This window comes from Hemitrygon akajei, chromosome 25 (assembly GCF_048418815.1).
Source record: "Hemitrygon akajei chromosome 25, sHemAka1.3, whole genome shotgun sequence".
In the NCBI taxonomy this organism is placed as follows: domain Eukaryota; kingdom Metazoa; phylum Chordata; class Chondrichthyes; order Myliobatiformes; family Dasyatidae; genus Hemitrygon; species Hemitrygon akajei.
This window is the reverse complement of record NC_133148.1, coordinates 17,424,356-17,447,600: the sequence shown is the minus strand read 5'-3', so window position 1 is coordinate 17,447,600 and position 23,245 is coordinate 17,424,356. Positions and strand designations below refer to the sequence as shown.

At 41.1% G+C, this 23,245-nt stretch overlaps 1 gene segment (V, D, J or C); it reads right to left on the bottom strand.

Annotated features, from left to right (window-relative positions):
• Positions 1 to 554: 554 nt before the first annotated feature.
• Positions 555 to 23,019, bottom strand: LOC140716413 (Ig heavy chain C region-like). The segment is given in 4 exon segments: positions 555 to 1,219; positions 1,606 to 1,923; positions 9,800 to 10,102; positions 22,589 to 23,019. Coding segments are annotated over 3 exon segments (966 nt in total).
• Positions 23,020 to 23,245: the final 226 nt, after the last annotated feature.

Sequence of the window (23,245 nt, the reverse complement as noted above, 5' to 3'; positions counted from 1 at the left end):
GCTTCTGTTCCTTCTTCATCAGATTCTGAACAATCCATGAACCCACTGAAACTACATCACTAATTTCCCCCTTTTATCACCACTTATTTATTTTTAAGCATCTCTTTCATATTGTACTTCTAGCATGTTTTATGTATTGCATTGTACTGCTGCTGCAAAACAATAAAATTCGCGACAATGTCAAAGAAAATTATTCTGAGCCTGATATTATTCCGTGCTGTTGTCTATTGTCTATGCACCATTTGCTTTTAAAGTTCAGATGGCAGGTACACATGCACGAATGAGCCTATCCGTCAAATCAGATCTCGAATCTAATCTCCACGAGCCGCTAGGATCTGAATAACCTTAGTAATTTGCCCTATATCGTTACCTCTCTCGTCTCCCTGCCATATTTGCGACACGTGAAAAGGAAAGAATAGAACAATACTATATATATTAATGAAGCTAATATAAAGAAACTGAAAAATGTTTTACTCTTAAGAGCAAAAATAAGAACACACATGTGGAAACCAAGAAGTTTTCATTCTGAATTTATTTCAATATAATGTGGCGTACAGAATAAATCGTTATCTGGTATCTATTCCGCGACTTACTAGCATCTCTGAAGTACTACATTTTCAGAATCAACGTAAAGTTAAAAAAAATTCTAATGCTATCGAGAGCTCATCAGAATGTTAATGAATAAATGAAATTAATGGAATATTTCATTTGCGGTAGGATAATCTGAAGAGTGAATGCTATGCGTGGTCTTCAGTAAATCATCAAAACGGAAACTCAAACAGCTACGCAGTAAGCAAGAAACACTTCCAAGCTACTAGTCATCAAATCAAGGATGATTAGACGCACGATTTAAAGCTGTCAGTTAGAACAACTGACATATTAACTAAAGTAGGTTTACCCTGGGATTTATTAATACTTCTGACTATATTTGTTTGTAGCGACGGATGTCCAACCAAACAGCTATAGGTGGTTCCCTTCTCCCAGTCTTCTGCGCTGATCCTCAGTTTGCTGGTAACCGAGTTAGAGCCGTTTTCCTTATCGCTGTTAAACTGGATGGAGTATCCCGAATGCAAAAGGTTGTCATTAGCCATCCAGCCGACGTATATATCTTCTGGATAAAAACCGGTCACGAGACAAATTAGGGTAGCTGCTTCCTCCGCTTGAATCTCCTCAGCTGATGGGTACAAGAGGTAGGCTTTAGGACGGTGCATTTCAGTAACTGGAAGGGAAAAATATATCTTAAATTAGTTTCATCTTTGACTTGCAGATTTGTATCTTCACCAGACTCCGGATGTTCAAATATCAATAAACTCAGAAATTAGATCAGCTTTTCAACACAAGACATATCAGCTCCAGGTATAAATAAGGTGTTGCATTTGCTCTTTGTTATTAAGATACCATGTATAGTTTTGCAGTTTTGTGTATTTACTTCTTTTCTACGTTACCACGGGTGTCCTGATCATTTGTTTTCTTCTGGATTGCTGTTACGCAACGGAATGGAGGAGATTATGTTTTCAATTCTATTGATTAGGTCAAAAAATGTCACAGCCAAAAAGTTTGTTTGATACACCATGCGTACTCAAGACGGCAGTTAATTGCGCTTACCCTTGTTTTTTTTGGTGGCGATTGTCAGTGGTGTTGGCAGATCACGTTCTTCTACGAAGCAGAGGTATTCGGTTCCACTGTTCCACTCCTCCACACTGATCTTCAGTTTGCTGATGATGACGGATTTACTTCCCCTCCTCTCCGGACCGCGCGTCTCTACTCCGTTCATTCTCTGACTCCCATTTACTTGCCAGGAGACTGTGACATTCTGTAAATCTGTGTAAACCACTTCGCACACAATTGTTGCCTTCCGAAGCATCCAAATCTCTTCAAAGGAAGGCCTTTTTATGATGGCATTAATGTCAGCCATAAAGCATTCTTCTGGCAAAAAAGTGGGAATGGTTATATTCATTCTGTGATGTTCAAGATGTGGATTATAACAACTATAACCAGGCCGGAGTAGCTCATAATCCCACTTACTACGCATTTCTCTGTGACATTTTTTTCTGCTTCCCTAATACAGCTATACTTGCCTTATCAACCCAACTCCTCTATTTTCCTTGTCTGATATCCTCATTGACTCTCCCGATTATAGATACCACAGCGCAAACAGTACACTGACATGACTTTATCAGTAAGTACTTTTTCCCATTCAGGGATGCAAACGTTCCGCCTTAGATCTTCAAAATACTGAGGGAAAACGTGGCCTCCTTCAAAGGTATTCACACAAAATGAGCAAAAGGTTTTGTCTGCCAGTCCCCAGTGTGATTCTGAAATAAGTTGATCGAAAAGAACTATTAAGCGGAAAGTTATACTCAGTTAAAACTGCAGTACTTTCTGCATTATGGACGGAGTAACACGCTCTTCGAAATAAGAAAACAAAATATAACGTGCCACTGAATTCTAATAAAGAACATGTTGTGTGATTAGCATTCAATACATCACTACTTTACTAACCGAGGACTGACTGCCAGCTCTTCAATATTTTCAGTCATATTTTGTGGGAGTTACTCCACTAGAAATAGAAAAAATTGCCAGTAACGTGAAACCGAAGCGGCCACGTTGACTCTGTAGGTTACCACGTGCCATAAAATGTAATGGAACTACATATTCGAAGGAAGCGCTTGCCACTTAATTGATCTTGAAAATTATAAAACTCTGCTGCGATGTATGAGCCGACACCTGCATTATTTACCACCCAACGCATTCCAGAAAAAGATATAAACTGTGGAATTAAAATACAGTAACTTTAGGAGGATAAATTCAGTTTCAAATGTGTATGAGCCTTTAGTAATTTTGCTTTATTACTTTTGTTTCGATTCTCGATGCAGCTCGTAAGTTCATTATTTACCTGTCTTGCATAGAAAATGTGAGCTATTTTCCTGAATTGCTTCAATGCTTCTGGTGAAGCATAATTTTCACAGCTGTTGGGTGGTGAGTTACAGGATATAAACCCATCGAAATTGAAGGGAAGGTGCCATACTCTATTTCCAAGTGACACCCGCATATTTGAAGCCTCAGTCCATCATGGTATTTTGTGTTTGGGTGATACTGTCAGAGTAGCACGGGTGAATAAAAGCAGTCTATTTTGTGCATGTTAAACAGTACAGCAACCATGTACCAGAAGCGAACCCTGTAAGGGTTTACGGCCTTACAAGCTGTGGCGAACAGGATATCACAGTGATCGATACTGGGGCCTCAGATGCTCTGAATCTATTTCAATGATATTACTGGGGGATATACCAACGATATAGGTAAAAAACGGGATGAGGTCCTACACGGTGAATTTAGGGAGTTAGGAGATAAACTAAAAATAGGACCACAAAGGTAATAATCTCTGGATTACTACCAGTGCCACGTGCTAGTCAGAGTAGAAATAGGAGGATATTTCAGATGAATACGTGGCTTGAAAAATGGTGCAAAGGGGAGGGATTCAAATTTCTGGGGCATTGGATCCAGTTCTGGAGAGGTGGGACCGGTATAAACAGGACGGTCTGCACCTGGGCTGGACTGGAACCAATGTCCTAGGGGGAGCGTTTGCTACTGCTGTTCAAGAGGCTTTAAACTAATGTGGCAGGGGGATGGGAACAAGTGCAGAGAGACAGAGGGGGTGTGAAATGGGGTAGAAGCAAAACGTAGTAAGGTGAAAAGTAAAAGTGGCAGGCAGGCAAATCCAAAGCAAAAAGCAAAAAGAGCAACTTTTCAACATAATTGTATAAGGGCTAAGAGTGTTGTAAAAAGAAGCCTGAAGGCTTTGAGTGTCAATGCGAGGAGCATTCGTAACAAGGTGGATGAATTGAATGTGCAGATAGTTATTAATGAATATGATATAGTTGGGATCACAGAGACATAGCTCCAGGGTGACCAAGGATGGGAGCTCAACATCTTGGGATATTCAATATTCAGGAGGGAGAGACAGGAAAGGAAAGGAGGTGGGGGTAGCATTGCTGGTTAGAGAGGAGATTAACGCAATAGAAAGGAAAGACATTAGCCTGGAGGATGTGGAATCGATATGGGTACAGCTGCATAACACTAAGGGGCAGAAAACGCTGGCGGGAGTTGTGCACAGGCCACCTAACAGCAGTAGTGAGGTTGGGGATGTCATTAAACAGGAAATTAGAAATGCGTGCAATAAAAGAACAGTAGTTATAATGGGTGACTTCAATCTACATATAGATTGGGTGAACCAAATTGGTAAGGGTGTTGAGGAAGAGGATTTCTTGGAAAGTATGCGTGATGGTTTTCTGAACCAACATGTTGAGGAACCAACTAGAGAGCAGGCCATTCTAGATTGGGTATTGAGTAATGAGGAAGGGTTAATTAGCAATCTTGTCGTGTGAGGCCCCTTTGGTAAGAGTGACCATAATATGGTGGAATTCTTCATTTCGATGGAGAGTGACATAGTTAATTCAGAAACAAAGGTTCTGAACTTAAAGAAGGGTAACTTTGAAGGTGTGAGACGTGAATTAGCTAAGATAGACTGGCAAATGATACTTAAAGGGTTGACGGTGGATATTCAGTGGCAATCATTTAAAGATCGCATGGATGAACTACAACAATTGTTCATCCCAGTTTGGCAAAAGAATAAACCAGGGTAGGTAGTGCACCCGTGGCTGACAAGGGAAATTAGGGATAGTATCAAGTCCAAAGAAGAAACATATAAATTAGCCAAAAAAAGCGGCACACCTGAGGACTGGGAGAAATTCAGAGACCAGCAGAGGAGGACAAACGGCTTAATTAGGAAAGGGAAAAAAGATTATGAGAGAAAGCTGGCAGGGAACATAAAAACTGACTGTAAAAGCTTTTATAGATATGCGAAAAGAAAAAGATTGGTCAAGACAAATGTAGGTCCTTTACAGTCAGAAACAGGTGAATTGATCATAGGGAACAAAGACATGGCAGACCAATTGAATAACTACTTTGGTTCTGTCTTCACTAAAGAAGACATAAATAATCTTCTGGAAATAGTAAGGGATCGAGCGTCTAGTGAGATGGAGGAACTGAGGGAAATGCATGTTAGTAGGGAAGTGGTGTTAGGTAAATTGAAGGGATTAAAGGCAGATAAATTCCCAGGACCAGATGGTCTGCATCCCAGAGTGCTTAAGGAAGTAGCCCAAGAAATAGTGGATGCATTAGTGATAATTTTTCAAAACTCCTTAGATTCTGGATTAGTTCCTGAGGATTGGAGGGTGGCAAATGTAACTCCACTTTTTAAAAAAGGTGGGAGAGAGAAACTATAGACCGGTTAGTCTGACATCGGTGGTGGGCAAAATGCTAGAGTCGGTTATCAAAGATGTGATAACAGCACATTTGGAAAGAGGTGAAATCATCGGACAAATTCAGCATGGATTTGTGAAAGGAAAATCATGTCTGACGAATCTTATAGAATTTTTGGAAGATGTAACTAGTAGAATCGATAGGGGAGAGCCAGTGGAAGTGGTATATTTAGATTTTCAAAAGGCTTTTGACAAGGTCCCACACAAGAGATTAGTGTGCAAACTTAAAGCACACGGTATTGGGGGTATGGTATTGATGTGGATAGAGAATTGGTTGGCAGACAGGAAGCAAAGAGTGGGAGTAAACGGGATCTTTTCAGAATGGCAGGCAGAGACTAGTGGGGTACCGCAAGGCTCAGTGCTGGGACCCCAGTTGTTTGCAATATATATTAATGATTTAGACGAGGGAATTAAATGCAGCTTCTCCAAGTTTGCGGATGACACGAAGCTGGGCGGCGGTGTTAGCTGTGAGGAGGATGCTAAGAGGGTGCAGGGTGACTTGGATAGGTTAGGTGAGTGGGCAAATTCATGGCAGATGCAATTTAATGTGGATAAATGTGAGGTTATCCACTTTGGTTGCAAGAACAGGAAAACAGATTATGATCTGAACGGTGGCCGATTAGGAAAAGGGGAGGTGCAACGAGACCTGGGTGTCTTGGTACACCAGTCATTGAAGGTGGGCATGCAGGTACAGCAGGTGGTACAAGGCCTTGGTGAGACCGCACCTAGAATATTGTGTGCAGTTTTGGTCCCCTAATCTGAGGAAAGACATTCTTGCCATAGAGGGAGTACAGAGAAGGTTCACCAGATTGATTCCTGGGATGGCAGGACTTTCATATGAAAAAAGACTGGATCGACTAGGCTTATAGTCACTGGAATTTAGAAGATTGAGGGGGAATCTTATTGAAACGTATAAAATTCTAAAGGGATTGGACAGGTTAGATGCAGAAAGATTGCTTCTGATGTTGGGGAAGTCCAGAACGAGGGGTCACAGTTTAAGGATAAAGTGGAAGCCTTTTAGGACCAGGATAAAGAAAAACTTCTTCACACAGAGAGTGGTGAATCTGTGGAATTCTCTGCCACAGGAAACAGTTGAGGGCGGTTCATTGGCTATATTTAAGAGGATGTTAGATATGGCCCTTGTGGCTAAAGGGATCAGTGGGTATTGAGAGAAAGCAGGTACAGGTTTCTGAGTTGGAAGATCAGCCATGATCATACTGAATGGCGGTGCAGGCTCGAAGGGCCGAATGGCCTACTCCTGCACCTATTTTCTATGTTTCTATGTTTCTATATACTGTAATATGTCTGTTTACTGGGAATAGAAGTTATGTGGAATCGTGGGCTGTGGGAAAGATTCTGGGAGAATTTGGTGGGATTTACACAAGGTAAGTAAATTGGTAAGTACTCAGCAGATTGAATGTTACGTGGAAAACGTGAGGATATCGACTGAGGAGAAATAAATTTGACGATAGTATATTTTATGAATGGTCGGAAACTGGAAAATGTTGGTGTTCGGTGTGGTCTGAATGTTCTTGTGCGTGAACCATTGAATATGCGGAGCAGATTGTTACAATTAATTTTAGTTATTGTTTAGAACTTATGCCGCAGAAATCTCACTTTGCAATCGCTGTCAACTTTAGGATCTGATATCGATCTTCCCGCAAGACATGGACTGCTTCATTTGATGAGAATTGTGACTGGATTTGTTCAATATGCTGACATAAACGACCATCTGTGCTTATCATGAAAAAGAGTTCACTCATGAAGCTTCTTAAGGGTACTAAACTGCCCTAACTACCTAATACGATGACGTCTTTGTGATTGTATAATTGATTTTCTTTATTTTCTTTGGTGCAAATAGTGGTTCCGACCTTTGCCAACCAACAACACGGAGCCACGGTAGCGCGACGCTATTACCGCTCGGAACGTTTTGGAGTTCGGAGTTTAATGCCTGCGCTGTTCTATAAGGAGTCTCTACGTTGTCCCCGTGGAATGCACGGGTTTTCCCCAGCTGCTCCAGTTTCTTCCCAGAGTCAAAGAAGAACATACCGGGTTGGTTAGTTGGGGTCATTGAGAAGCATAACTCGCATGTATCTGTATCGCAATGGAATACACGGAATTGCAGAGGCACGAGAGAGGAGCTTGTCCAGGTAGATTGGAAGAGAATATTGGCGGGGATAACGGCAGAGCAGAGATGGCTGAAGTTTCTGGGAATAGTTCCACAAGGCGCAGGATAGATATGTGCCACAGAGGAAGAAGTTCTCAAATGGAAGGGGTAGGCAACCGTGGCTGACAAAGGAAGATAAGGACTGTGTAAAAGCCAAGCAAAGGGCATATAAGGTAGCAGAAGTGAGTGGGAATTTAGATGATTGGGAAACGTTTAAAATCCAAACAAAAGGCAACTAAAAAAAAGCTATAAAAAGGGAAAAAGTGAAATTTGAGGACAGACTAGCCAATAATATAAAGCAGGATATTAAATTTTATTCAATTATATAAAGGGTAAAAGGGAGGTGAGGGGTAATATTGGACTATTAGAAAATGATACTGGTAAGGTAGTAATGGGGACAAAGAAATGTCAGATGAACGTAATGGGTACTTTGCACCTGTCTTCACTGTGGAAGACACTAGCAGTGTGCCAGAGGTCAATGGGCATCAGGGAGCAGGAGTGAGTGCTATTGCTATTACAAAGGAAAAAAGTGCAAGGCAAACTTAAAGGTCTTAAGGTACGTAAGTCACCTAGGTCAAATGGTTTACATCCCAGACTCTTGAGAGAGGTTGCTGAAGAGATAACGGATGCATTGGCCAGGATCTTTCAAGAGTCACTTGATTCTGGCATGGTCCCGGAGGACTGGAAAATGGCAAATGTCTCTCAACTCTTTAAGGAGGGAGGGTTATAGGCCAGTTAGCCTAATCTCAGTGGTTGGGAAAGTGTTGGAGTCTATTATTAAGGGTGAAGTGTTGAGGTACTTGGAGACCGATGTTAAAAGTCAAAGTAAGCATGGTTTCTGTGAAGGGAAATCTTGCCTGACAAATCTTTTAGAATTCTTCAAGTAACAACTAGGGTGGACAGAGGCGAGGGTGTGAATGTTATTTACTTGGATTTTCAGAAGTGGTGTGATAAGATGCCACAACTGAGGCTGCTCAACAAGATAAAACCCCATCTCTTTACCGGAAAGATGCTAGTATGGATTCCAGAATAGCTGACAGACAGGAGGCAGTGAATGGGAATAAAATGATCCTTTTTCTGGTTGGCTGCCGGGGACTAGTGGTGTTCTTCACGGGTCAGGAATAGGACACCTGTTTTTCACATTGTTTATCAATGGTTCACATAATGGAATTGATGGCTTCGTGGCAAAATTTGCGGATGATACGAAGAAAGGTGGAGGCGCAGGTAGTGCTGAGGAAGCAATGCAATTGCAGCAGGGCTTAGAGAAATTGGAAGAATGGACAAAAAGGTGGCAAATGGAACATTGTGTTGGGAAATGTATGATAATACATTTTGGCAAAAGGAACAATAGTGCGGACTATTATCTAAATGGGGAAAAGCTTCAAATACCAACGGTGCAGAGGAACTTAGATGTCCTCGTGCAAGACTGCCAGAAGGTTCATTTACAGATTGAGTTTGTGGTAAAGAAGGTCCAATGCAAAGTTGGCATTTATTTCGAGGGAAACAGAATATAACGGCAAGGAGTTTGTGCTGAGCATTTATAAGGCACTAATCAGGCCGCACTTAAAGTATTGTCAACGGTTTAGGGCCCAATATCACAGAAAGGATGTGTTGTCATTGAAGAGAGTCCAGAGGAGGTTCATGAGGGTGATTCCAGGAATGACGGGGAGAACATATGCTGAGCGTATGGCAGCTTTGGAAATGTACTCACTGGAATTTAGAAGAATGCGTGTGGATCTCATTGAAACCTCCCTAATGTTGAGAGGACGAGATAGGGAGATGTGGAAAGGATATTTGCTATGGTGGGGTATCAAGACGTAGATGGCACAGCCTCAACATTGACGCCCGTCCTATAACCATTTTATGTAGCCATATAACTATATAACAATTACAGCACGGAAACAGGCCATCTCTGCCCTTCTAGTCTGTGCCGAATGCTCACCTAGTCCCACCGACTTGCACTCAGCCCATAACCCTCTATTCTTTTCCTGTCCATATACCTATCCAATTTTTAAAAAATGACAATATCGAACTTGCCGCTACCACTTATACTGGAAGCTCGTTCCACACAGCTACAACTCTCTGAGTAAAGATGTTACCCTAAGTGTTACCACTAAATTTTTGCCCCCAAACTTTCAACTCCCCTGAGTCTTCCCCTGAATTTTGTATTAACTTACGGCTCTACCAGAGGGCAACTCACTCACAGTTTTGCCTGTTTTGCTCTGCAATCTGCTGCCTGACATCCAGCAGTTTCTGTTCCTCTTTCTGCATCTACACTACTTTGCAGTTCGATTGTTCTTATTGCACCCACCTTTTGTGTTTCGTGTCCGTTTTGATAACGGTGTACCTAATTGATTTTCCTCTACCGAGCAGGAGTATTCTACCCCGCTGTCCCACTCCGCAACGCTGCTGGTCAAACGGCTGACTGTCAGGTATTGGCTTCCGAACTTTGTTGCTTGTCCTGTTTGAACACCATCAGCCCTTTCCTTTCCACCCACTCTCCAAGATATGGAAACCTCAGCTGGAGTTATGGCGATCACTTCACACACCAGTGTGGCAGTTTTGTTTGTGCACATTTCTTCAACGGTAGGATCTCTGAGAAACAATGCGAAACCTAGAGCACAAAATTGAGAGGATGATTTACTGATGACGAACCTGAAACTTAGCAATGATTTCAATTTAATAATAAAGAAGGGTGATGGGACGGATGCATTCAGACTTTCCCTGAAAGGACGACAGTGATAAAATACCGGAGTGGGGAAGGGGTCAGTGGCTTGTGGCAGAATAGTCAGAGGTATGGAGCTAGCCGAGGGAGGACAGAACACAGAAAGCTAGATCGTGGAAGCGAATATTAGATTGAAAAAGGTGGCAAAATATGCAGCGTCTAAGGTCATTCCATGTATTTATTCAAGAATGAAAGACCAGTTTACCACAAAGTTTAACGGTTGGAGTCGTCGGGTGGTTGCCTCGACTACTTTCTTCCTTTCATTTATTTCTTCCCTTTTTTGTAATTTATTTTAAATTGAAGTTCATCATCAGACAAACATTTCCATAAGATGTTTTTCAGCATTGTACATATATATCATATAGTCATATATATCACAGATCTCCACAGAATATTTATCTGAGGTATACACTTATAGAAAAGAGTGGAAAGAACAAAAAACAAGCAAAAAGAAAGAACTTTGTACGAGCAGGGAGTGATCTTTTTTTTTTACAACATATTCATTGATTTTTGAGAATAAAATCAGTCCTATGAGGCATTATGTAGTTAAGCCATTTTTCCCCATTATGAATCAAATTGTTCCAGCTTATGATTAACAGATGCTGTTATCTTCTCCATTTTGTAAATGTTCATTGTAATTTCCATCCATGTATTTAAAGTTGGGCTCTCCTGTGATAACCATTTCCCATGAAGAGTCTTTTTACCAGCCACCAACAGTATATTCATTAAATATTTAACTCTTTTCAACCATTCTTGAGGTATAGATCCAAAATATATGGTCTTACTCTCTAAGGGTATTTCACATTCAAATATGTCTTGTAGGGCATTGTGTATCCCCCTCCAATAGTTTTTGATAACAGGGCAATCCCAAAAATTATGTTAATGATTTGCATTTTGATTTCCACAATTTCTCCAACAGACAGGGAGGTTACTATCATAATGGGATTTCTGAGACGGTGTAATAAAACATCGTCAAAATTTTCCATCCAAACCCCCTCCATTTCTGTGAATGGGTACACTTCCATTGATACCTCCATATTATTGTCCATTCGTCCGCAGATATCATTATCCCTCCTTCCTTCTCCCATTTTGATTTAATGTATGAAGTCCAATGTGTTTTAAGTTTTGACATCCCCTTATATATGCTTGAAATGATTCTAATACCATTATCTGAATTATATGCTTTTCTAAATAGCTCTATCAAGCATGTACTTGCCTTGGTTACATTTTTAAGTGTCTTATTACCATATTGTCGCATCTGTAAATACCGATAAAAATGTTGTTTTTCTATTATGTGTTTCTCTTTAAGCATTTCAAAACTGAATAGTGTTCCTTCTTTCATTATGTTGCAAAGAACTGTTTTCCTTTAGCTGTCCAGTCCCTAATTCTAGCATCCAATTTATTTGGTGTAAAATCCGAGTCATATGCACACCATTTAAGAATTGCAATATCTCCCTCCAGATTATATCCTTTTATAGTAGTTTTCCATATTTTAATAGTCAATTTCACCCATGGGTTAGCAATAGTATTAATGTACCTTTGCAGGTTGTTATCAGTCAAAATTGCTTGTATGGGGATGGGAAGTACCCGCTCCTCAATGTTTTTCCATTGAGCGTCACATGATGGGTTGCACCAACATATTACAGCTCTCAACTGTGCTGCAAAATAATAATCTCTAAAAGAAGGTAGGCCCCATCCTCACTTTTCCTTTGCTAATTGCAAAGTTTTGAGACGAACTCTAGGCCTTTTAACCCGCCAAGTATACCTTGATAGCATCTTGTTTCATTCATTGAATTGATTTTGATTAATCTCTGTTGGTAGGGTCTGAAAGAGATATAACAGTCTGGGAAGTATATTCATTTTAATAGACTCAATCCTTGAACTGAGACTGAAAAAAGGGAATCAGGTTCCATCTTGCCATATCTTCTTTAATTTTTTTATATAATTATGTAATTAGTATGTAACAATATGTAATTAGTTTTGCTACAACAAGTGTATGGGACATTGGAAAAAAGTTGAATTTCCCCATGGGGATGAATAAAGTATCTATCTATCTATCTATCTATCTATCTATCTATCTATCTATCTATCTATCTATCTATCTATCTATCTATCTATCTATCTATCTATCTATCTATCTATCTATCATAAAGGCTGAAAATTACTTCTGATAATTTTGCCAAATCTTTTAGCATAATGATGCCCAAATATTTGAAAGACTCTGTGTGCCATGCCCAGGGGTACCTACTTTCAATTTCCCTTGGTGGGCTATAGTAATAAGAAAGTAATTGGGTTTTATCTATGTTGATCTTGTATCCTGATAATTGACCATATTGTTCAAAGGATTGCATCAGTTTAGGTAAAGAGTATGCTGGTTGCCCTAGATAGATCAAACTGTCATCCGCATTACAAGCCATTTATGCTCTGTCCCTTTAATAGTAATTCCCCGAAACCTTCATGTTGTCTGATGTATTGAGCTAATGGTTCCAGATATAACGCGAAGAGTAGCGGTGATCATGCACAACCCTGTCTCGTGCCCCTTTCTAGGGTAAAGCTATTTGATAAATATCCATTGATTTTAATCCTAGCAGTAGGATTGTCATATTGTGCATGTATAGTTTTAATAATTGTGTCTTGGAAACCAAATCTATGTAAAACTCTGTATAGAAAACTCCAATTAACCGAATCAAATGCTTTTTCAGCGTCCACGCTTATCACTATTGCTTCGATTTTATTTTTTGTATATGATCCATAATGTGAAGTGTCCTTCGTATATTGTCTTGTTTCTGGCTTTGTCGTATAAAACCTGTCTGATCGTTACGTATCAATATGGGTAGAAACTCCTCTAATCGTTTGGCCATGATGGTAAATAATTTATAATCTACATTAAGAACGGGTATTGGTCTAAATGACCCGCATTCCATTTTAAATTTTTTTTTATACTTTATTGTCACTAAACAATTGATACTAGAGCGTACAATTATCACAGTGATATTTGCTTCTGCGATTCACGTTCCCTGAAGTACAAATCGAAATAAATATAATAAAAATTTGAATTATAGATCATAATTAGAAAATAGAAAAGGGAAAGTAAAGTAGTGCAAGTCAGGTCTATATATTTGGAAGGTACGGTCCAGATCTGGGTCAGGATATGTTCAGCACTCTTATCACAGTTGGAAAGAAGCTGTTCCCAAATCTGGCCGTACGAATCTTCATGCTCCTGTACCTTCTCCCAGAGGGAAGTGGGCAAAAAGTGTGTTGGCTGGGTGGGTCTTGTCCTTGATTATCCTGGCAGCACTGCTCCGACAGCGTGTGGTGTATAGTGAGTCCAAGGAAGGAAGATTGGTTTGTGTAATGTGTTGGGCTATGTTCACTATCTTCTGCAGCTTCTTCCGGTCATGGACAGGACAATTTCCATACCAGGTTGTGAAGCACCCTCGAAGAATGCTTTCTACGGTGCACCTATAAAAATTAGTGAGGGTTTTAGGGGACAGGCCGAATTTCTTCAGCTTTCTCAGGAAGTAAAGGCGCTGGTGGGCTTTCTTGGCAGTGGACTATGCTTGTTTTGACCAAGTCAGGTCATTTGTGATATTCACCCCAAGAAACTTAAAGCTTTTGACCTGTTCCACCTGCGCACCAACGATCTAGATAGGGTTGTGCGGTCCGCTACTCCTTCTGAAGTCAACAACCAATTCCTTCGTCTTGCTGACATTGAGGGATAGGCTATTGTCTGCGCACCATGCTACCAGGTTCTTAATTTCCTCCCTGTACTCAGACTGATCATTACCCAAGATACGGCCTACAATTGTGGTGTCATCAGCAATCTTATATATTAAGTTTGATGGAAACTTGGCTACACAATAATGGGTGTACAGTGAGTACAGCAGGGGGTTGAGTACACAGTCTTGTAGGGCACCGGTGCTCAGAGTGATTGTAGAAGAGAGTTTGTCCCCTATTTTTACAGCCTGTGTCCTGTCCGTGAGGAAACTGAAGATCCAGCTGTAGATCTGAGTGCTAAGACCCAGGTTCCGGAGCTTCGAAATCCGTTTATTCGGAATGATGGTATTAAAGGCAGAGCAGTAGTCGATGAAAAGGAGCCTTACATATGCGTCTTTATTCTCCAGGTGTTCTAAGGAGGAATGTAGTGCTAGAGAGATGGCGTCTCTCTGATATATGATGACGTATATGTACTTTGATTATACTTTGAACTTTGTACTTTGATGATGATGATGTACGTAATACTCACAGCAAAACTATGAGTAGGGCACTGCACCTCAGTGTGGTATGACAATTGTCCCGTATCGGACTGCAAAGCACTCCAGCACGTGATGAAAACTGCTCAGCGGATTATCAGCACCCAATTGTCCACCATTGAGAATATCTACCATAAACGCTAGCTGGGCAGGGCGAAAAGTATTATCAAGGATGCACCTCAGCCTAACCATGAACTTTTACTCTCCTCTCATCTGGTAGGCGCTACAGCAGCCTCCGCTTCCGCACTAGCAGGCTGAAGAAGAGCTTCTTCCCTGAGGCTGTGACTGTGCTGAACCTCACATCACAGCGCTAAGCAGAATTGCACCCATATTGGACTGTCTCAGTACTTTTATATTTGTATGCTGTAGCACTTACTTTTTATTCACAGGTATTTTGTAAATAATACTATTCGTTCGCACTTCTGGTCAGATGCTAATTACATTTCATTGGCTTTGAATCTGTACTCGGCACAAGGACAATAAAATCTAATCTAATCTAATCAAATCTGAAACGTTACCAATCTGTCCATAGCCCACAACACTGTATTTTATAATCTGCACAATTACAATTTTCTCAAACTGCATCTTGCTGTTGATGAGTGTTGAGGTGTACTGAATGTGGGAATCAACATGGCAAGTTTACAGTGCGCCCACTGAGATGAACCTGGCATTAGATAACATTGATCATTATACCACATTAATTCTCCAAGTCCACCCTTCCCATTAAACATCCCGTTTTACACTACGAGAGACAATTTCCAGTACCCGGTGGGATGAAACTGAAGCAAACTCGTGAAATGCGCCGTTTGTGTCAAATCAAATTAGCCAGGAATGTGCTGGGCAGCCTGCAACATTCGCTGTTTCCGGCGCCGACATAGCATGCTCACACTCACTAACCCTAAGCATAGGGCTTTGGAATATGGGAGAAAACCGGAGCACCTGGAGAAAGCACACAATGTACAAACTCCTGTGACAGACTGGAATTAAGCCCCAATCTTATAGCCGACATTGTAATAGCGTTATGCCAAGTGCTCGCTAGAATCACGTGGATAGGTGTTGGGTCCCGAATATTTATAATTAGTCTAAACGATAAGGATGAAGGAAACGTGGATATTTAGAACGAGGTTTGGAGAAGCAGAAGGCACATGGTAACTCAGCAGTTAGCGCAATGCTATTGCAGCTCGGCGGGTCTTATTTTGGAGTTCGATTCCGGCGCCATGTCTAAGGAGTTTGCTCGGTCTCCCCGACACCGTGTGGGTTTCCTCCCGATACTCTCATTAATTCCTATTGTCCAAAGACAGACCAGTTAGTAAATTGTCCTTTGATTAGGTTAGGGTAAATAGGAGAGTTGCAGGGTGGCGTTACTAGTTGCAAAAGGAAGTCCTTTCTGTGCTGTATCTCTGAATAAAATAAAAGCAACAAACGAAAAAAAATAGAAACAAGTGTTTCGATCTACCGAACGTGTGCAGAACTTGTACAAGTTACTTACACTGATTCTACATGAATCCATTTTGGTTTATTCGTCTCCACAACCACATCAATTCCACCCAAGTTCTCTCATTGTTCTAAGCAATGTCAATAATATTCTTTTGAAAATTAACTAACCAGCTGTACGTGTTTCGGATGTTGGAGGAAACTGGAGCATAAGTATGAAGTCCCTCTTTTATGACAGAGTCCAGGTAAAGTTTTCTTTTCTCTTGTAGTGTATTACAAATATTGGAATTACTTACATGCAGTAGAAGGATATTGCAATACTTTTTTAAAGGAGAAATGGATGCGTACATACAAAGCAAAGGGCAATCACATATCACGGGTGGGGAGTGAAAGCTAAATCTCATAATAAGATTGACGACGGTGAAGTGGAGAAGTAGGATTAGCGACGGGATGGCCAGGTCCATTTCCTAATTTGTAAATTTGCATTCTTGCCTTGAATGTTCATGTCAGCAAAGGAGTCAGAAGCCAAGGATGAATAGAGTTGGTGGGCAGATTTAATTACATCGTTGGACCAGTTGAGGGTAATGGGATGAGGAATCACATCCATAATGTTGCTGGGGTTATGAAGTCACTGTCTGAAGGGTGCGTGCAGGCAAAACCCATGATCCTATTTGGAAAATACATGGATCCCTACAGTTTGCAGGATGGAGGAGGTTGGGCTCACATTGGATACTATGGAATTAAAAGCCTCATTCCTTCTGGGTCTTCTCACGCATGACTGCGCCAGAATCTTGAGAGGTGACCTCTCAATCACCTGCGTATTTTACATGAGGTGGGCAAGTGAACAAATAAAAACGAGGAAGCGACAAGCAGAGCAGTCATTGTGTGAGTGGACCAGTGTTGGAGTAGGGAGCATCTGACTCACCAGGCTTGAGCGACAACACGCTTGGGCAAGGCAAGTATCTGGTTATTTTCTTCTTCCACAATCTTCCTCGGTTGGTACATAGGGCAGTGAGGATTGCTCCAGGGACTTGTTGTGTTATTTGTCGGAGACGTGTAATGCTGGGAGACCTCCAGCCTTCTGGATAAACACATTTGCATCAGGTTGACCGAACTGCAGCTCCTCAAACAGCGTGTTATGGAACTGGAGCTGCATCTCGTTGACCTTCGGCTCATACGGGAAAATGAGGAGGTGAGACATAGCACCTACAGGAAGTGGTCACCCCGAAGCTTTGTGACTGTCAGGAGAAGGAAAGAAAATCGGCAGCCAATGCCGAATACCTCTGTGGCTGTTCCCGTCAATAATAAGTATACCACATTTGTGTGTGTGTGTGTGTGTGTGTGTGTGTGTGTGTGTGTGTGTGTGTGTGTGTGTGTGTGTGTGTGTGTGTGTGTGTGTGTGTGTGTGTGCGTGTGTGTGTGTGTGCGTGTGTGTGTGTGTGTGTTTTGCACTAAGACGACCTACCAGCAGGAGGAAACCGCAGCGTTAGGGTTTCTGGCACTGCATCTGCTGCTATGGCTCAAACAGAAAGGGGGCAGAAGAGGACTGAACTAGTGATAGGAACAACAACACACACAAAATGCTGGTGGAACAGAGCAGGCCAGGCAGCATCTATAGGGAGAACCCTTGGCCCTAAACGTCGACAGTGCTTCTCCCTATAGATGCTGCCTGGCCTGCTGTGTTCTACCAGCATTTTGTGTGTGTTGTTGTTTGAATTTCCAGCAGCTGCAGATTTTCTCGTGTTTGCTCTAGTGATAGGAACAGTTGACGCCAGAATCTATGGACACGATAGAGTCACCCAGATAGTATGTTGCTTCCTAAGTGCAAGTTTCAGAGACGTCTCAGAATGGATCCAAAGAATTTTAAATGGGGAAGATGAGCAGCCAGAAGTCTGGGTACACAGTAACACCAAAGGCATAGGTAGGAAAAGGGAGGAGCCCTGAAAAGAGAATTTAAGCTGCTAAGTAAAAAGCTGAAAACCAGGACCTCTAGTGTTGTACTGTACTCTCTGGAGTTCTGCCTGTGTTACACCACAGTGAAGTTCAAAATAGGATGGTCCAGCAGATGAATGTATGGTTGAGGAAATAGTGCAGGGGCACTGTTTAAGATCATTGGGATCTCTTCTGGATGACCTACACAATAGGAGCGTGTTTGGGGATCAATATACTTGCGGGAATGTTTACAAGAGCTGTTGAAGAGGGTTTCAACTAACTTGGTGAGAGGATAGGAGACTGAGAGATAGTGCTGAGGACGTGGCAGCTGGTATGCAAGCAGAGGCAGTGTGCAGTGGGATTTTCAAGAAGGTCAGATAGATGATTGGGCAAAATGACAGTCAGTGATTTGTAGTGTAACAGAGAGACAAGTGGAAAAATGGTGACGAATACTGGACAGAAGATCTTATATCTGAATGCATGCAGTTTGCGAAATAAGGTAGATGATTTGTAGCGCAGTTTGAGACTGGCGGATATGACGATGTAGTCATGGCTGAAAGAAGATTACAGTTGGGAGCTTAACATCCAAGGATGCACATTGTATGGAAAGAACTGACAGGTAGGCAGAAGGGATGACGTGATTCTGTTGGGAGAAAATGAAATTCAATCCTGAGAAAGTGGTGATATAGGATCGAAGATGTAGAATCGTTATAGGTAGAGTTAAGGAACAGCAAGCGTAATAAAGCATGGATGGGAGATATTGTATTACTAGGGAGAAGGTGCTTGGCAAGCTGATAGGACTGCAGGTGGATAAGTCATCTGGACCAAATGGACTACAGCCTACGGTTCTAAAAGTGGTAGCTGATGAGATTGTGGAGGCTTTATAGACAATAGATAGACAATAGACAATAGGTGCAGAAGTAGACCATTTGGCCCTTCGAGACTGCACCGCCATTCTGAGATCATGGCTGATCATCTACTATCAATACCCGGTTCCTGCCTTGTCCCCATATCCCTTGATTCCCCTATCCATAAGATACCTATCTATCTCCTTCTTGAAAGCATCCAGAGAATTGGCCTCCACTGCCTTCTGAGGCAGTGCATTCCAGACCCCCACAACTCTCTGGGAGAAGAGGTTTTTCCTTAACTCTGTCCTAAATGACCTACCCCTTATTCTCAAACCATGCCCTCTGGTACTGGACTCTCACAGCATCTGGAACATATTTCCTGCCTCTATCGTGTCCAATCCCTTAATAATCTTATATGTTACAATCAGATCCCCTCTCAATCACCTTAATTCCAGCGTGTACAAGCCCAGTCTCTCTAACCTCTCTGCATAAGACAGTCCGGACATCCCAGGAATTAACCGAGTGAATCAACGCTACACTTTCTCTATAGCCAGGATGTCCTTCCTTAACCCTGGAGACCAAAACTGTACACAATACTCCAGGTGTGGTCTCACCAGGGCCCTGTACAAATGCAAAAGAATATCCTTGCTCTTGTACTCAATTCCCTTTGTAATAAAGGCCAACATTCCATTAGCCTTCTTCACTGCCTGCTGCACTTGCTCATTCACCTTCAGTGACTGATGATCGTACTTTAGTAGTGATCTTTCAAGAATCACTAGATTCTGGCATGATTCCGGAGGGCTGTAAAATTGCAAATGTCGCTCCACTCTTCAGGAAAGGAGGGAAGCTGAGTAAAATAAATTATAGGCCAGTCAAGCTTACCTCAGTGGTTGGAAAATACTTGATTCGACTGTTAAGGCTGAGGCTTAGGGTTACTTGAAAGAGAAAACTTTCCTGAAGAGAAAATCCTCTCAAATCATTTAGAACTCTTTGAAGAAGTAGCGTCGGTATTAGAGGAAAGATACTAGCATGGACAGAGCATTGGCTGATAAGCAAGAGGCAAAGAGAGGGAATAATGCAAGTCTGTATTTGTTGGCTGCGGTGACTCTGGTATTCTACAGTGGTCTGTTGGGCTGCTACTTTTCACGTTATATGCCAATGAATTGCATGACAGAGTTGATGACTTTGTGGCCGTTTGCAGAGGATTCCAGATATGCTGAGAGCCGGGTAGTGTTGAGAAGACAGGGAGTCTGCGGAAGGACTTAGACTGATTGGGACAATGAGCAAAAAAGTAACAGTTGTAAGAGAAAGACGAAGTGTATGGCCATGCACATCGATAGAAGGAATTAAAGTCTAGACTAGAATGAGGAGAAATTTCAAAGAATCTGTGGTGTAAAGGGACTTGGGTGTCCTCGTGCAGGATTCATCTAAAGGTTAATTGCAAGTTGAATCGGTGATGAGGAAGGCAAATGCAATCAGTAAGGCCTCATTACCAGTGCCTTATAAAGCATCACATCCTTGATTGTGAGCAGTTTGAGGCCTCTTAGAAAGGATGTGATGACATTGTAGAAAGTTCAAAGGAAATTCACAAAAGTGATTACGATTTTGAACGTCTACCACAGGAGCGTTTATTCATTGGAATTTACTAAAACTAAGAGGGTGGTCACGTTGAAACGTATCTAGTGTGGAAAGGCCTAAATAATGTGGACAAGGAAAATATGATTCCTCTTGTGAGGGAGTCCAGAATCAGAAGGTACAACGTCAGAACCGAGGGACGTCCATTTAGAAAGGAGATGAGGATGATTTTTTTTATTAGCCAGAGGGTGGTGAATCTGTGGATTTCGTTGGCATACACGGTGTAGGTAGAGGCCAGATCCTCGAGTGTTTAAAGCTCTGTTTGATAGATTCTTGATAAGTCTTTGCGTGCATATAATGGTGGAGCATACCGATGCACCGAACTGCCTAATTCTGCTCCAACTCGTGGCCTTATGGGTAATCTTGGGCACTAACTGAAAGCGTTATTTGTAACGTCACTGGATTTACAAGGGAAGGAAAGCGAAAGATAAAATACATGTATTGAGTTTTTGAGATCAAGACAGAAAACCCGGGATGTCACTTGCCGAAGCGAAGGAATCTTGAGATACAACTCCGAGATCAGGAACCATCCATTCATTTCATTGGACTGAATAACAGGTGCTGGTATCAAACAGCTTCCTTTCGATTATCATTAGCACAGCAAAATAGAAAGGGCATTGATTTAGTTTGGAAGTATTCAACAAAGTCACCTTCCCAATTGTTTGGTTAAGTGCGTGGAATCGACCGTGCTTGACGACGGAGAAGTTCCTTTCACGAAAATGATCAAAACCCGAGGGGAAGGTCTGCATTAATTGCTAGAGTATTGGGAGAAAATGGGCTTGGCAGATGGAATAATATAACACAGCGCTACATACTAACAAAGGCGACTTTTTTACTTGCCTATTTAAAAAACAAAACACGTAGAGCTGGATTAGGTTCCAACAAAGATACAAACAAAAATGAGATTCAGTGGATTTTTAAAACCAGATAAACTCGGACAAAGGAGCTCCACAGCATGTTAAAAACTAAGAAAGGTGAAGCAAACAAACAGCAATAAGTTGAAGTAAATTCCATCAATTATGGGTAGTTTTGCAAATTGCTTCCCTCCGCTTTTCTGGGTCAGACTTTTACCTTCTTTTGTGTTTGTATCGGGGGAGGAATTACTTGTAGGAACTATCGTTCAATTTATTTGATGAAAATTAAAACTCGTTTCGCAGCAACGGTTCCATTGCAACCTATAATTTAGCATACCGTTTTATATTTTGTACTGAAACACAGTCTGTTTATTAACAATTTTATAATTGGTATCTTGAGCGATACTGAACGCCTGAAATATCACTCATTACGATCTGGAGTGTAATTTTTATTTGAATTGGCAATTGACTTAGAAGCATTCAGCGAGATGGTGGAGACAATATTATCGTGTCCCGTTTTCACAGACTAAGTTGATTATGTTATCATTCAAACAGTATCTCTTATAGCCTTGCGATCAGAACCACCTATCGCCTACCTCTGCCCTCCCTGAACAGTCTGACAATTGACATTAAAATATAACCAAAGTTATACAAGTCAAACGAGTCTGAGAAAATTTGTTTCATCCTGTATTTCCAGACTTGCACGGATTTTAAGTGGTTGTTAGAAGACGATATGTCTTTCTAAATAAAATACATTTTATTCTATCCCAGCAATGTATCAAGTTGTTTTCACTACGAGTTTATGATTCAAATTCCCTGCCAAGCATCAAATTAATAAAATACCGTTTATATTTCTATCGACCCCTTTGTGTACTGAAACCTATTTCATCTTCAAACTTCTTTCGTACTTGGGTTCACTTTACACACTAAATCTTCATATATTTCAACCGATAAAGAGGTTTTCTCTAATATAGGTATCGCATGGCGATGTAGCTCATGTCTGCGACAGTGGGAAGCTAATCGGCACTCAAATATACAAATATATGAAAAATCGCATTATATCAATGTATCAGGTAACACTTTAAAGTTACTCTCGGGGGAGGCATGCAACAGGTCGAGGGTAATTGATGCGCTTCGATTTGTAAAAGTACTCCAAGTTCAATTTTCTTCTTTTAAGCCAACGAAAGAATTATCTTGGGAGGAAAGGCGCGTATTTAACTTCTTCTGGGACATCTCAGCGAGTTAGCATTTTTCTATTTGCAAAAGTACATTATGATAGTGCACTACTCCGTTTGCATAATTTAAGTGAGTTTTTTTTTGTAATTTCTTTTTTTATTGAAGTTTAAGTGAGATTCTAATTGCCCTTCTCATCGGGAAACATATGCGCTTGCTCAAAATGTAATAAAATATGTCACTTACCAGCTGTCACAGTCAGCTTTGTGCCACCTCCGTATACGTACACAATGATTTACTTCCTATTCATCCCAATACGGAAAGTGATCATTAAAAGTGAATTATAGTGGTGGGTCTTCCAGTATAAGACAGAAACAAAAGGCTTGACAATATATTCTAGTGATCAACAGGTCTCAATTTCTTTCAGTTTTCATCCGCCCTTCTGTATATTCGGTGCATTAAAAGCGCTTGTGATATTGAAACGGGAAATTTGGTGATTAAGCACCAAGGAATGTAGGTGGAATTCAACCCAAAGAAGAAGTATCTTTTTAAAATTATGTCGAGCAACATCCATGAACGTAAAGGCACAGTTTGTAATCCCATTTACAAATCGACGAACAAAATAAAACTGCCCCGGAGGTTTGTGCTATGGCTTAGACTACTGTGGCTTTGTGTTGACACATCATTTCACGTGAGCACAATAACCTCACTGTTGCAAATAGTGTATAAATCCGTCAAGTAATCCTATACCTCCATGATATGAGGGAACTGGGCATGAATGAAAAGGTTTTATTGGCTTCCGTCGATAATAACTCTCAGCCAGGCAGATATCAAGGAAAATATCAAAGCTTTGTTATTCATCTGATTATAACATTTATACTACAATTTCACAAGTATATAGAG